This window comes from Lonchura striata, chromosome 5 (assembly GCF_050655825.1).
Source record: "Lonchura striata isolate lonStrDom1 chromosome 5, ASM5065582v1, whole genome shotgun sequence".
Lineage (NCBI taxonomy): Eukaryota > Metazoa > Chordata > Aves > Passeriformes > Estrildidae > Lonchura > Lonchura striata.
Window position 1 is genome coordinate 35,488,817 of NC_140707.1, and position 15,788 is coordinate 35,504,604.

Sequence of the window (15,788 nt, forward strand, 5' to 3'; positions counted from 1 at the left end):
CGTGACCTGATCCGCAGCGGTGCAGGGGTCCTGCAGGTGCCGAGTGGGTGGCAGTGGCTGCGCCACAGCAACGGGCCAGCCCTCCCCTAGTAAGTCCTAGTTTGGAGAGAGAGTGCTTGGCTTCTCCCTCCGCTCCTCCCCACGCTGCTCTCGTTAAAATAGCCAACTGCACTTCCTCTCCGAGCAGCCCCGAGGCTGGCTCGCCCCCAGCCACAGGCGCATGCACCACAGCGGGCCGGAAAGAGAGGGGTCCCCACGGCACCAGCTGCTCTCCAAACACAACTGCAGCTCGGGGATGGCGCAGCTTCCCTGGCAGTGGCAGCAGGAGGACACGGGGAGAACGCACCAAAGTGGCGATTCTCTCCTGCCTCCTTGGAACTTGGATAAAGGGGTTTGCATGGCTGATGAGAGTCAAGCCACGGAGAGCCTGTTTTCATGCACAGGAGGTAACTTGCTTCTGAGTTAGTCTTTAGTCCAGGCAGGCTCCACAGATGTCTCAGGAGCTCTGGTCTTCCCTCATCGTGAAAACCCTCCATGGGACCTCTCATAGCCAGGCTGGGGACTTCCCCGTCATGCTTCACCACTGTCCGGGTTCCCCAGCTGCCTCTAGAGACCTGCTCCCAGCCAAACACAACCCATCTCCCCTTTGGGGCCACAAAACCTGTCTCCTCTTTGGGTTTTTGCAGAGATGAAGGGAAGGTCACGCCAAAGGCCAGCTCACTCTACAATGCTGTCACCAGCTATTGTTACTTCAGTCATTTACCCGGGTGATAGTCACACACAGGCTGTAGTGAATCAGTGCAGATGGCTGCAGCTGAGATCTCTCCTCTCACACCCTGCCCCCTCCTGCCTGCCCCTTCCCCTTGCCTACATGTCATGGCTAAAATTAGACAGCTCTTCTCTGTGTGTAGGAATGTGTGTGTGTTTGGACGGTGCCCAGTGCTCCTTGGGGCCTGGAGCGGGACTACAATAACACAATCATAACAAAATGTCACAGAGGCAGCAGCCAGCGTGACAAAGGCAGTGAAGCTGCCTTCCCCGATGGGTGTCTTGAAAGCTGTTCACAGGAAACCATTCCCCAGAGGTAGCCAGGCCCAAAGGCTGAACTACCACCATTGCTGTCATCTCCACCATGGCAGAAAGAGCAAGTGGTCTTTGAGAATTAGTGCAAGAGAGCGGTGGGGAGGACACATGAGCGAACCCATCCATTGCCAAAGCTGCTGAGGATTTCATTCAGCCCTTTTCTCACAACACCAGAGAGGAAAGGGAGCTGGAGATACCCAGGGCAGGCAGGCGGCGTTCACCTTGTTCAGTCCTCTCCCCCCTCCAAACTGCCAGCTGATGAAGGATGGAAGGTTCTGCCTCCTTCCCTACACAGGGTATCTACACATCCTTCAGAATTCCCTTCCCACTGCCAGGAAAGAGCCAGCTGCCACTAGCGGTCAAGCAGGTCCCAGCATTGTCACAGCCCCAGGGCAGCTATGCTGCCAGCTGCAGAAGGGCCTCTAGGAACAGGCTCCAGTCCATCATTGTTAAGACTCACTTACTGGGACTGGCAGGATGTTTTATCAAAGAAAAACTTAAAAATGTTTTGCAGCTAGTCAATCATTCAGAGCAAAGTAGCCTGATAAGAGATATGCGTGGTTCCTCACCAGCCCAACCTCCAGCCAAGGAAGCTTAGCACAGAATCACAGAATGATTTGGACTGGAAGAGACTTTAAAGGGCATCTCATTGCAACCCCACTACCATAGTCAGGAACACTTTCCACAAGACCAGGTAGCTCAGAATCCCATCCAACCTGGCCTTGAACACTTCCAGAGAGGGTTCAAGCTTCCAGCTTGTTTCCAGCTGCCCCATGCCCACCCTGCTCTTCTTGTCCTCTGTGGTCTGTGCATAGTAGAGACTCCTGCTGATACCACTTGCTGCTCTTCACAGTCACCACAATCCTATCTTCCTGGGCTGGCAGGACTTAGACTGACAAATAAAAATAGCAATTTTTAGCAATGGAAACACCATGGAAGGGTGAGCACAGTGGATTCCAGGTGGCCCCAAAATCTCTTCCAAGTCAATCTGACCACCAAGAGACCAGGGCACTAATTCTCCAAGTCCCTGGAGGCAGCAGGAGCAGGAAGACTAAGAGCCCTCTCCTCAAGTTCAGTCATGCAAACCTTGCTGCCATTCTCCTCCTACTTCCGTGATTTAGTAAGCCCTCAGCCTGTTAACATGTAGACAGGTGAATGGGTTGTGATGGAGACCAGAGGCTCCCAATGCTGCTGTCACAGGTTTCAGTCTGCTGTGTTCAAGCAGAAACCACTGCTGCAGGCCAAGAGGCTCCCCAGGCCCACACAGCCCTGAGCAAGACTTTCCATGTGAGGAGATCCTGGTCCCACGCACCTGAAACCACATCACAAGTGGCAGCCCCTGCAGTTGTCTGCAAGGGGGAGAACTGCTCAGCATCCCTGAGAAACCCAGTCCCCAGTGACCTTTCTACACCACAAAGCCTGAGACAGGAAAGACATCTCCCAAGCCTTCATCATGACCCCGTGACTAAGCAAAGCACATGCTGACATGCCACACAAGTGGCATTTGTTAACTGTGACCCTGTTACTGATATAATGTCTAACCTTTGGTTTCACTTTTTCACCTCATGGCAGCAAGTGACTAAGTCTTCTTCTCCCACACTTCACATCAAAATTGAAGTAACTCCTTTTAACAATGTTAAATCTATTATTTCTTGGCTTTGCTGAATGTCAGCTTGTCCCACTGCAACAAATGGGAGGGCAGGAGGAAATGTTGGGGTTTTTTCTCCTCCACCCTTTTTGTTCTAAATGCCCTCAGCAAATCTGGTCTTATGTGCTTCCTTTTCTTCTTTCATCTCAACATCCCCACATCTGCCAGAATCACTGATGGGCTTTTTTCTCCCATCATCCTTCAGAGAGGGGAAGAAGCAATGCTCATGAAGAGAGCAAACCACTATCTCCCTTCCTGGAATGGACTAGCACTTTAGCACAGACCAGTAACACAGGGCTGCCTTGCTCTGCTTCCTGAGTTTCTCAGCTCCTCCTCTCTTGCCCACAGAGACACTGGGTGCTTCAGAGACTTGTGGTGTGGGAGGAATGACCCAGACTCCAGGTGCAGAAGTTGGGTGGGTGCCATTATGAGGCTCTGTGTGGTACCAGGACATGCAAGCCTGTGCTGTGGGAGGTTGGCTGACAGCTGCCTTGGCTGGAGCTTGCTTCTGAGCATCAGACAGCCCATGGCAGCAGCTGACCAGTTTAAACCATCAAGCTCACCAGCCACTTCAGCTGCAGCAGCATAAAAAAAGCTCTATGCAGATGTTTTGCCAACCCCTTTCTTGCAAAAGGGAGAAAAGCAAAACCAGGAGCGATGAGTCAAGGCCAGCAACCCTGCAGAAGGGACGTGTCACAACACCCAGCTGAAGTCAGCTGCAGGGAAAGGGCTGGAGTTGCACAGCAGAGCACCAGAGCTCTGAAGAGCGACCGTGCCCTCTGGTGTTCAACGCACGGCTCTTTGGACCTCTCCAAAACCCATTCACCTCCCCTATGAAGAGCACGAACGGCCTCCTGCTCCCAACACCTCCAACCACCGGACTCCCAAACAGCCCTGGGACAAGATTTTTGTGTCTACAACATCAGACAAACAAGAGACTGAGTGGCAAACTCAGTAAGGCCCAGGATGCCATGCAGAGAAACTGTGTAGCAGAAGCCAGGAAGAGCAGTAAGAGTCTTCCACAGCGGCACTCACACACGTGCAGCCAAAGCCTGGCCAGGCTGATTTGCTGCTCTACAAAGACCAAGGCATAGTGACCCAGGAATGGAACACACAAATTTGTCCCTCCCTCCACATCTCCTCAGGAGCACTTGTGAGTGAGGTAAAGGCTAGCCTAAACACCATGGCTAGCCTAGGAACTGGCGCCTGGCAACTACAACCCAGCAATGGTGATTGTCTCCCAGGTCCTGTTTTTCCACCATTTCTGGCAGTCATAGCCTTACTGAACTTGAGACTGCTTCAGCTAAATTTTATAATGTATTATTATTTAATTTAATAATTTAGCTAAACCACCCTCAGTGCTGTCACCTTAGGTCTTCCAAGCATTCAGCATGCACTGGGTCTAGGTGCTCACACTGGCTGGGACATAGAGGAGGAAGAGCTCAACTGACCTTCAATCCAAACTCCAGCAAAACAGAAGCTGCCATGTTAGTCGATCAAAGTCAAGTAGCAAGCTACCTCTAGAACAAAGTTAGTGACACAGGCATGAGGCAAGCAGCCTGACTTTCAGTGTTAGTACAGACACACAAGGGTGAAGTGGGGTGAGACGTGAGTGGGAGGGAGGAGAGCTTTTGAAAAGAAACATTGCGGTAATGCTGGGACTGCACAGCCTGTGCAAGCCAATAAAAATACCACATACGTATACACCGCTGGCCGGTGCTTTATCCTCCTGGATCCCCATCGGCTGGGCTGGCTGCCCTGGAGACAAGGGAAGACACCCTTGTGGGGCAGGTAGAGTCTAGGGACACAAAGAGAGTGGTCAGCAAGCCATGAACATGCCTGGCTGCTTAGCACACAGAACTATCCTCCCCCACCCCAGTTTTGCTGCCCCAGTGCCATCTCTCCACCACACACTCTCCCCTTGCCTTGGCACTTGCAGATCCCAGGGGCTCCAATGGCACCTGTGCCACCACCCCTGCTGTCAGCCATGGAGGTCAATGCAGGCAACATACCCATGAAGCTGGAGTCACCGTCACCATTTTTCCCTAAACAGCCAGTCAGCAAACGTGAAGCAGCACACTCCTACATCTGGGATACTAACCTAGCCCACATCAGATCCAGCCAACTGTCCACCTCCAGCCCAACCAAGCCAGCTGCAAGAGGGCACACAACTCAGGGAGCAGTGCCAGGCTGGCACAGAAAGAGAGCCCCGCTTCCCTTCATCCTTCCCTGAGCTGGCCTGGTTCCTGGCTGCCTTCTTTCACCTCAACTGCTGGGTCCAGGCATGGATTTGAATTTCAAATAAATCATGAAGGCCCTTTCCATGCCTTGCACAGAGGAGCATTGTTTAGGCAGGGCAAAGCATTTCACCTGTTCCTAACTCTCTGGCCCTTGTTCATGGGCACCAACCCTTAGGAGCCCTGGCTACCACCAGTCAGGGGCTGTGTAGCAAAGCTCTTGATAACTCAATGCAGATGGGAAGTGTCATTCTTGGGATCCCTCTGACACTCACCTCCACCACACCTGCTTCCTCACTCATCCAAACAACAAGAAAACTTGTGGTTGGGTAACGTTGTTTGAGCCTAGGTGGGGAATCCTCAGCAGTAGCCTCTGCTGGAAAATCTCCTGGCCCCATGCTGACCTGCAACCCTGCTGAACTGGGGAGCAGGATACCTCCTTCCATGCATCCTGGCAGCTCTCACAGAACAGAAGCCCTGTAGCTTCATAATCCTGACATCTGCTAGCCTCACATGGGTAGAAAATCCCTGCAGAGAATCCCACCCCACCTCCTGCCACACTTCAGCAGTGGCAACTGCCATATACTAGCTGCCAGAGTACCCTACGCAATGTCCTTTTCTGTGGTGACCTCGAGCTTGGGCAGTAAGAGGCTTAGCCCTGGATCTGCCAGAGCCAGGGTAGCAAGGCAGGACGATGTGCAGATAAATCAGACCAAGTGGGAACTTTCACACAGAGGGGATGGCACTTGGACATCTGCATTGCCCCCTGCTCCCTCTCTGAGATGGCTACAGGTCACAGCCAGAGGCTGGGAGCTCAGGAGGAGGCTCCAAGCCATCTTATGTACTTCTACCCCATGATTCTCTATCCTCATCCTGTTGGGGAGTCCTGCTCTAGAGTGGAGGTGGGGCCATGCACAGCCAGAGGTAAGCAGGCAGCAAGGAGTCCCCTTGCTCTCTGCTTCTGGATCCACACCTGGGCTGACAATGGCAAGCAAGGGACAGGCTGTTTGGCACACACATTTCCTGTGGAAGCCAAGCTGCACCAAAACAAGGGGGAAACCTTCTGCAAGAAGGCTCTATGTTAGTTGCCCTGACTTCCTGGGCCAGCCAGCTGGGACACATGACTTTCTTCAAAGCCATAGCATGTGCTGGAGCCTGGGCTGCTTCAGCCCTGCAAAGAGACGAGATGCTGCTGGGAAGCAGGGAAAGGGAGACGGGGTGAGTGGAGCTGGGAGAAGGACAAACACTAAGCTCTTGCCTGTTGGTGCTGGGTGGGATTTTCACACCCTGGCTGGGTGCCCCCACGTGCAGCTGGGACTAGAACCTGCCACAAGCTGGCATCCTGCAATAATGTCAGGGAGTCAGCAACAGCCCATGAGACACACCAAAGGTATCTCCCACCAACACGGATCACATGGAGGACAGGGCAGCAACCAAAAGATGGGACTTCCTCCAGCCAGACCTCCTTCTGCTCCCAGAGTGGGGCTTTCTCACCAGTGCCATGTACCTGCCACCCTGCACGCACAGCTTGGGCAGCATCCTGCAGTCCCCCCAGAGACAGGTCTCCAGCTCTCACAGCTGGGCAGGGCTTCTCTGCGATGACGCATGCTTAGCTTATTTCCCCAGGCCCTGAACCACTGGGAAGGGCCGATAGCCGTCAGCTGGGCAAAGCTCAGCCAGGCTATTTCCAGCCACAGGAGCAATGGTCGCAGGTAGAAACTGGAAGTGACAGCCTAATCCAGACAGCACAGCCTGCCCGGCAGGCAGGGCTGAGACAGGAAGCCCATTAACTCCTCCTGTCTGGGACAGCATGGAGTGGGAAGAGATCCTCTCAGCTCCTCATCCTGGCACAATGAGAAAGCGCTTCCCCTGTGGGCAGAGCTCAAAGTTAAGTACAGAATTAGCACCCTAAGGCATCAACCCCTAAACTGTAGGCAGGAAGAGAACAGCACTGGGTCTAACACATACGTCTGGTGTGGACAGGACTCCATTACTGCTGGGCACTGGCCTGGCCAGCACAGTCTTACTGCTTGCCTTGACAGAGCTTCACCCTCCACCTGGTGTCCTGATGGGGAGAAGAAAGCCTCCCAGCTCCCAAACACAGACTGCAGTTGCTGCTGGATCTGCAGGTTGCAAGAGAAACAGAGTATACTTTTGTATTGCTGGAGAGCTGGCCTAGGGAAAGCTCCTGAACTCAGCATTGCAAAGACAGAGCCACTTATTATCCCCAGAGCTTGGTGCCAGCTCAAGAACCAGCAGGACAGGTTTCCCCTATTTCCACATCTAGCCTGTGTTGCCAAGCCAGATCTGCACCAGAGTCTACCTCCAAAAGCCTCCAGCAAGCCATTCACCTCCTGCCAGTACCACATCTCTTTCAAAGAAAGATTGGGGGCCCAAGGGTCAAGGAGTCTTAGCCTGCAGCCCTCACTCTACTTTTGAACTCAGCATCTCAAAGTCAGCAGTGGTTTAAAAGAACCAGCAAGCAAGCAAATTCATGGCGGAGAGATAACTCAGGAGCTTCAACTCACAGAGTCACCTCGGAAAAAGAAAACAGAGATTCACTAAGAGCAGAGCTGCAAGTTAAATTTAGAGGATTTGCCAAGTCTCTGGGGAGATGGTTTGCTCCCCAGGTACTGCAGGATGATGAGTGAAGGAAATCTGGTGATGTGTCTCCCACCACCTGCCAGAGCTCAGGTTGCCCTTCACGAGAGCATCACCCCCATTGCAGAGGGCTGGCCTCCCCTTACGAGCACCTCCTCAGCCCCCAAGAGAACTCTCAAAATCTAACAGCTCTCAAACTCTCCGTGCTTGCACCACCCCTGCCTCTCCCCTCTCAACACTGTATCCTTGCAAAGACCTGCGTCCACTCTCAGCACCTGACTCTCTTCCTATTGTTTTTGTTAAAAGGAGGAAAGCAGTCAATCATCCTCCCTCCTTTCAGCCCCTTGAGGAGATTACACTGTTTCCTGGAAAGGGTGCTCCAACTCCTAAGGAGATTAGTGGAAGGTATCCCTGCCCATGGTGCAGGGGTTGCAACTGGATGATCTGTAAAGTCCCTTCCAACCTAAACCGTTCTGTGATGCTATAATTAAAGGTCCTGACACATTCTCTGAGCAGGCACATATCACTGTAGCAGCCCCTGCCAGGATCTTGGGAAGCTGCCAGCGGGTGCTTGGGACTGGAGAGACAAGGCAAGTGACAGGTAGGGTCCACACCACGGAGGACCTCAGCCTCTGGAAGCAGTCAGACCCCCCATGCTGATCCTTCCCTGACCTATCTCACAGCCCCACTCTGAGCTGGCAGCTGTCCCAGCCCGGCTCTGCTGTGAGGCTGCATTGGCTGCCAACAGGTACGCCTGCTCACCATGCCCAGTGCTTTATTTTTCCCCCCGTTGAGAAAAAAAGTCCCTGAGCAGAGATCGCAGAGCAAACTCAGCAGCGTAAACAACTCCCTTGGCACATCCCATCTGCCCTGAAAACAAGCCCAAGTGTCACTGCAGGGGACAGCTGGGGATTCCCACAGGTGATACTGGCCCAGGCCCAGCCAAAGCTACCCAGCCATCACCTCTGAGCAGGATGGGTAGCAGAGGCTGGAGGGTTTCAGAGCTAGAGGCGTACAAAATCTGCATGTACGGAGAAGTATAGGAAGATGATTGCTCAACAGCCAGCTGGCAGCAAGGTGCATGCTTTTTGAAAAAGCTTGTCCCAAGGGAAACATTGCTCTCAGCCTGCCAGCCTGCAGAGCACAAACTTCACGCTCCTCACTACCATCTGGTCTTCCCCCAGGGCACCTGGGGCTTACCCCACTGCACAGACTCTCTACTGCACCTGCACAGAGGAAAGTGGGTGCAAGGGCCAGCAGCTTCGAGGGCATCCCCCACACAGCAGGGATGGAGACGGCTGGGCTGCTGTCCCAGTGGCACATCACTCTCAGCTTCCACATAGGTGTAAGCATCAAGCTGCAAGAAAGACAGTGACAAGTGACGTCCCAGAAAGATGTAGGCGGGTGCTCGGCTCAGTTTCTTGAGTGCCGTTTACCCACAGGCTGAGCCACCCACAAACCTTTCCTGGGGCAGTGGCAGGCACCCCCAGGCTCATCTGCAGGCTCCAGCACAAGACCTGCCAAAGGGTCACAGACAAAAACTTGGTCTCATGCTCTGCTGGACTACCGTCTGCCAGCTGCCCACTGGTGGCTACCACCCCTGCTTATGCTATCAGCCCCTGCTTATGCTATCAAAACAGCCATTACACATACTTCTTTTGAAGTGGGATTTGTTACTGAAGCTCTGAAGCCCACAGGGAAGATCAATTTCACTGGCATCCCACTTCACTGGCACGGGGCGAGCAAGAAAGAGGCATTGTCCCCAGCACTTACACTCCTTCCCCAGTCCTCCCTGGAAAGGGTAAACTGCAGTTCACTCACAGCACAAGAAACAGGGCACCTAGAAAGGCAATTTAATCCTAACCACCTCTTATCTGATCAGCCCCAATCTCTTTATCAGCCCAATTAAAAGAATTACCCATCCACAGCCCGGATGCATGTATTGTGCACTTGTCTCTGTCAGCTCTAGAGCCAATTACTCCACCCTCCTGTAAGGCAATTATAAGGTACAGAAATAAGCCTGCTTGCAAAACATGGCACTAATGTATCATACCACCGGAGGCCAGAGCTTGGGGGCTCACCTTTCTGTTGCTTCAAATCTCCTGAGGGCTCGCCTGCCCTGGGGACAGGATGGGCTCTCTTGCCATTTGGCAGACCCCTGCCTCCCTTGACCATGCCTCACAGTGTTGCTACAGGCAGAGTCCAGCACAGGATGCCCACCTCAGGAAACCTCTCTCCTTGAAGCCACGGCTCTCCAGAGATCCACTCGTGCCAGTGAGCAAATTCCTCCCAATTACCTAAGCTTCCTCTAGACCTGTTTCCTAGACACATATGGCTCTGGGTAAAGTCAGAATAGAAGCAGATACAAATTTCCTCACTGATGGCTGTTGGAAAGCATTTGGTGGATAGGGGCTGGCTGTACTTATTGACAAAAGGAAGTGCAGCACAACCTTCTCTCGTAATTCCCTCAGAGGAGGTGAAGAAACTTCATGCCATCCTCTGCTCCAACACTCAGGTGGGCAGGAATTCAGTGGTGTACAGCCAATTATCCTGCATGACTTCCCATCAAGTTTACCTCCCACTGGTGAGTGTGGAAGCCCCTTCAGTCTCAGAGGTCCATGGGAATCTCTCCTCACTACCCTGCAACTCTGGGCGCTGCATTCATCACCCTGAGCCAGGGGGAACTGGGTCCCTCTATCAGCAGCAGAAGGGCAAAAATGCACTAAACAACCCTGTGGCCATTTCCAGCTGTCTTGGGGGGCCTACTGGCCTCCTCCAACTCCTCCTGCCATCCCACTTTGCTTCTCCCCATGTGTCCACACTGCAAAAGGTTGTTCACATGTGGAGAACTTCCCCTTGGCTTTGATTTACATAGCAGTAACAGCAGCCTGAAGCCCCAGGACTCAGAGAAAGAGGCCACACAGATTTGGAACAGGCAAGATACTGCGAGGAGCTCAAGGCAGCCATTGCTGACAGCTTTGAAACCAGAGCAGAGAACATCGCTCTGTGGTGCAGTGACCTTGCAAGCCATCCACTCCCAGGTCCGGCTTGGATGTGGAGGTTGAAATTGGAGCCTTTCCTCTCCATTCAGCACGTGTGATACCACTCTGGTAGCACTGCATCCTGTTTCAATTGCTCCCATATACCAAAAATACTCGTAGAAAGTTTGTCACGAGGATACCAAAATGACTAGGGGTAAGAGTTATCAAGTACAAGGAAAGTATGAGATAATAGGGGCGGTTTGGCCTGCAGACAAGTTTGAGGGGGAACATTATTACTATCTCCAGCAAACAGATGGGAAAGTACAGAGAAGATTGGGTCAGATGATGCCCAGACATACACAGTGACAACCTGAGAGAGACCAGGCACAGGCTGTAACAATGGAAACTTAATTGTTATTAGAGGAAAAAAATTCCTGAGTAGCTGAAGCACAGGAGTGGGTGTCCATGGAAGCTGTGTTCTCTACACCCTGGCAACATTCAAAACTCAACATCAGTAGCCTGATCAAATTCGACCCTGCTTTGAGACAGCAGTGGGGACCAGGCAGTCTCCAGAGGTACCTTCAGACCTCAGTTATTCAGTGTTTTCAAAGACCTCCAGACAGCAGAGGTACCAGGCTCTGGTACTTCGAGGTACTTCGCTTCCACGGTCCAAATCCCCACGAGGCCAACAGAGAGGGTAAGGGAGGCACAAGGAGCCCAGCTGGCTCTGGGACGGACGCATGAGAAGCCAGTATCCCAGCCGGCAGCACGGGACGAGCACAGCCACCCCCCGGCGCGGCAGGACTGCCACTGTCGCAGGCGAAGCACGGGACGGGCGTGCGGGGATGGAGACAGGCAGTTCTGGGCGGGTGGAAGCGAATCCCCATGAGACGAGGCTCTGATTCCACGGGGACGACAGCGCGCAGCGAGGGCAATGCTCCCTAACTTCCCATCACTCGGGTCAAGAGCTTTAAAGGAGGGAAAAGCAAACTCACCCCACTCCATCCTCACACCCTGTCCCGCATCTCCCTGCGGCTGCGTTCAGTCGGGGTCAACCCTTCGACCGGGCCTGGTGAGGCGGTGGGAGGCTCTTCGGGAGCCGGCGCTCCGCCGCCTCCGTCCCGGATGCTCCAGCCGCCTACAGCCAGCCCTTGCCCTGGAGTCCATCCCCCTGCGGCCCCGCTCCGCCGCCAGGTGCCGGGCAGCGGCGCAGACGCCACCCGGAGCTCGCCTGCCCGGCGGGACCCGCCGTGCCGCCGCCCGCCCCGCCCGGTGCTCACCTGCGCCCGAAGAGCTTGAGGCCAGTGAAGCGCTTGTTGCTGTGGCGGCGGCCCAGCGGAGGTGGCGGCGGTCCCCACTCGGGCTCGGCGCTGCCTGACGCCCCGGAGGAGTCAGCTGTGCCGGCGGCGGTGTCGGAGGAGGCGGCGGGGGGCGAACCGCCGGACGGCGGGGGCTGAGCCGCCTGCATGGCCGAGCTCAGGGCTCGGCGCCGCCGCCGCCGCGGTTCCGAGTCAGAGGAGAGCGCCGGGGGCGGGCGGGGGGCGCGGCCGGCTCGGGCTCCCGCCCCACCGGGGCACGGGCAGGCGGGCAGGAAGTGCGGCCGCTCGCCGGTGGCACCGGCGGCCGCGCCGCCAGCGCCGCCTGCCGAGCACGGAGATCGGGGCTGGCGGCGGAGCCCGTCCCGTGGCCCCGCGCCCGGCGCCGCCGCCTCAGGAAGCCGCGTGTCAGCCCCGCCGCCGCCCCGCGCTCGGAAGAGGTTCGGCGGCAGAAGCGGAGCCTCCCCCTGCCTCCGCCTCCGCCTCCCATTGTTCACCGCCGGACGGAGGGGACGGAGCCAACAGTTCTGCCGCCGCCGCCACCGCCCTCTCGGGGGACCGGGAGCCACCGCTGGCCTTGTCGCCGAGGCCAGCACCGAGGCTCTTACCCAGCCCGGAGAGCGCCTGCCCTGTTTCTCCCTGAGCCCAGCGACATCGCTGGCTCAGCGGGCAGGGGCAGGGGCAGGGCTGGCCTGCTTGCCATGGCTGCCAGTCCAAGCAAAGAGCATCCCTCCCACCCCTCCTCTGCATGGCAAACGTGCCGGCCGCAATGGCAGCTTCCCCGCTTCCCGAGGGTGTGGAGCCAGGCTGAAAGCCGGGGCTGCGGGGACTGCCAGGACAGGGCCCTGGCTGCCCGCTGCACGGTGCTTCTGCGACCCTTAACACCCTGGGTCAGATCCCACTGGCAGACTCAAACACCAGCTATTTCCAGGAGGGCTGGTGGCGATGGGGACACACTTGCCAGTTCCCTGCGACTGACAGCTCACGCAACGCCGGGCTGGCCCGCTCTGCTCACAGGCTTGGCGTCAAAAGCACTTCGCGGCCCTCTGACATCCTGGCTTGGAGGTTGTGCTGCGCAAGCCCAAGCACTAAGAGAAGAGGAGGGGATTGCGGGCAAGGCGCTGGGCAAGCACAGGAAGCCTTTCCTCCAACCCCCAAATCACGGGCTGTCAGCTCTCGCCCACAGCACCTTAACCCCCCAACAATAACAGGAAGGCAGCAGAGCCCAGCTCGGTGGGTACCTTATATCTACGTCCCCCGGAGGGCTCTGGGGAACGTCCCAGGAGCGATGCCGCCACATCTGCCGCAGCATGAGCTGATGTGCTCAGCCAGCCCGGGGTTCACTCTCGCTCTTCCTCCCCCAGCAGCCGCTTTCCGGAGTCATCCCGAGGGCAGGTCCCTGGCAGTGCTCCGCCGCCCGGCCGGGGCCCCGGCTTTGTTTGCACCCTCCACCTGGTTCCTCTCTCTGCACTTCCTGGAAGTGCGAGGGCGGCTGTCATTGCAGCCGGCTGCGCGGCCTTCTTCCCACGGCGCCGGCCACCTCCTCTGCCGGGTCGTCTCCAGTGAAGCCTCGTGCACACCCTCAGCAAGCAGGAGCACGTCCTGGCACGCTGGGCTGCGCGCCGAGGAGCCGCACCTCCCTTGCTGGGTGGTTCTTTGAATGCCCCCAGACTTGAGACAGCCCCCTCTCCCAAAGCTGCCCCAGCACCGCCATGCACACCAAGGCCATGGCAATGGGGCTGTCCTCCTGCCACCCACCCTGGGCCATGCACGTCCTTACCTGCAGGGCCACCACAGCACTCACAACTCCTGGGTGTATATGTCCTCCCTGTGTGGCAGGTCTGAAAACAACGTCCAGCATCTGCTCAATCTGCGCTCATTGAAAAAACGCTTTGGTAAACCAGGAATGGGCAGTGTGAAAAGTAGATGCACGTAGAAGGCTCCCAGCCAGCCTCCAAAGAATGGAGAAACAGCCTGACATTAATCATCCATCCCCCTGTCTGGGGCAGCACAGCCTGAGCCTGCAGGCTTGGCCTGTCCCCACCTCCAAAAACCGCAGCTCTTCACAACCAGATGCTACTTGGTGTGTTCTGGCTCCAGGAAAGCTTCAGATCACCAAGAAGGTCTGTGGTCAGTTTCTATGTGCCAGAGAAAAGCAAGCAAGCAAAGCTGGTCCTGGCAGCCTGCACAGATGGCATTTCTAAAGGGGCACATGGTCTTGCTTTAAACTCCATCATCAAAAGGAAAAAAAAAACATTGACAGACCTTGATCTCACCAAGTAAGCTCTGAAACAGAACACAAGCCACTTCATTAATTGCTGTGCAGAGAGAGGAAAAGGCAGGTCCTGGACGCCTAACTCCAGCTCACAGATCAGGGAGGGGGGAGTTTTGTTATTACAGAAAGGTTTCATCATCACTGCTGCTTTGCATGCCATGATGGGTTAGTTGCATTTTCTCCCTGCCTGCAGACATTTCACTTTCATGTTTTGTGCTCTGTCTCATGGTGTTGAAGTCTAGTCTTACCCAGGAGCATCAGGAGTATTGGGGCTTGTTGGGGCTGTTGGAGAAGTAACACACCCTGCCCTGGGTCCTTCACCATCCTCTGTGTGCTGTGGCCATGTGTCCTTTCACAGTTCTGTCCCTTGGACCTGGGCAAAACTATGGAGGAACCCCTGGAAATCCCATTTCTGGCTGTTCTTGGTTGGGACACCCAGAGGAAACAGACTCTGCTGCAGAGGCTTCTCTGCAGGCAGCACAGGAGAGGGATGGGGATCACTGTACTGGGTGTTGCTGTGAATTGGCACCCTTGTCTTCATGCAAGGTACTCTTCAGCACCCTGGTACTGAAAGGATTAAGCTGCTTGCTTCAACCAAACTCAGCAGGATACCTGCCTGTGGGATTCATTGTGAACGTGGATCAGATAAGGGAGGGAGTGGTCAGGGGAAGAGATGGCTCTTGGTTCAGGGATCCCAGCTCTCCGCACCCAGCAGTGTTTGGATCCAGGCTGGCATTGCTCCTAATCCTGGTTAGTACCCCTAACAACCTCCCTGCTGGCCTACTTGGAGAATCCCACTCCATGGTCCTCTGGCACACCTACACCACATGCAAGGCTGATGCTGTGGTTGTGGGGACACACAGGGGAGGGAGGCTGTGTTCTGCTGCCTCAGAGAGCTGACTTGGCTTGCTCAATATAGAAAAACCACAGCAGGAGGAAGGGCAGGAGCATCCCTTCTGGCAGCAGCAGGGTCTTGGGTCAGTTTAAACCAGGGAGTGTGTCTGGTTTCAGATGAGGCTTGGGGCTGCATTATGCCATCCCTCCCTGGCATGCTGCAGGTATGTCTCTACATAGCCAGGCTATACCCACAAACTCAGTGTTTCTCCAAAATGGCTTCTTTGGATGTTTCTCCCTCTTGTTACAGTCCCATATCCAGTTCACAACTGCCTTGCACATAGGAACATCCAGAATGAGATCCAGAATGAGAGTGAACACACACCAGCACTGTGCTCCAAGCACAGGGTGATGCCAACTCCAAACTCATCCCACCTCTGCGCCATGCACTGCAGCCTGTGTCTGACAGTGGGGCACAGCAGAGCTTGTCCCTGGCTCTGGAAAGAGTCAGGGCAGGGGATAGTGAGATGCTTGTCACCCCTGACCAAAGTCTGTGAGGAGCCACCTGCTCATTTCTAGCACTTCCCTTTGGCCTGCCACCCATCTCCTCTCCCCTGCTGCACAGAGGGATGCAGAGACAGATGCCTCTGTCAGAGTGGAGCAGGCTTGGCTTGTTGGAAACGAATGGGAATTTGATTATGCTGCTCTGCAGAGCAGGGCTAATACGATTAAAAGGCCAGCAGGCAGGACTTGGAGGAAGGAGATCGCCTCTCTGTCTCCTTCTCCATGCTGACAGTGGAGGCTCTCCTTTCC

General features: G+C 55.3%; 1 protein-coding gene across 9 annotated transcripts in view; it reads right to left on the reverse strand.

The window, feature by feature from the left end:
- The window catches only part of DGKZ (diacylglycerol kinase zeta), a 54,300-nt gene that overhangs the window by 34,182 nt on the left and 4,330 nt on the right, over positions 1–15,788 (reverse strand). The window contains exons 1-2 of one of the 9 annotated variants that reach the window (XM_085581800.1): positions 13,108–13,360; positions 4,431–4,529 (exon numbers count right to left, since the gene is read on the reverse strand). The exons of 1 other annotated variant lie outside the window; for it this stretch is intronic. In XM_085581800.1, coding sequence (XP_085437926.1) covers positions 4,431–4,529; positions 13,108–13,178 — 170 coding nt within the window. In that variant the 5' untranslated portion in view covers positions 13,179–13,360. Of the gene's footprint in view, positions 1–6; positions 4,407–4,430; positions 4,530–11,830; positions 12,158–13,107; positions 13,361–15,788 lie in introns of those variants that run through there. 7 more of the 9 variants (XM_085581799.1, XM_085581798.1, XM_021533398.3 and 4 more) reach the window with 7 other exon arrangements.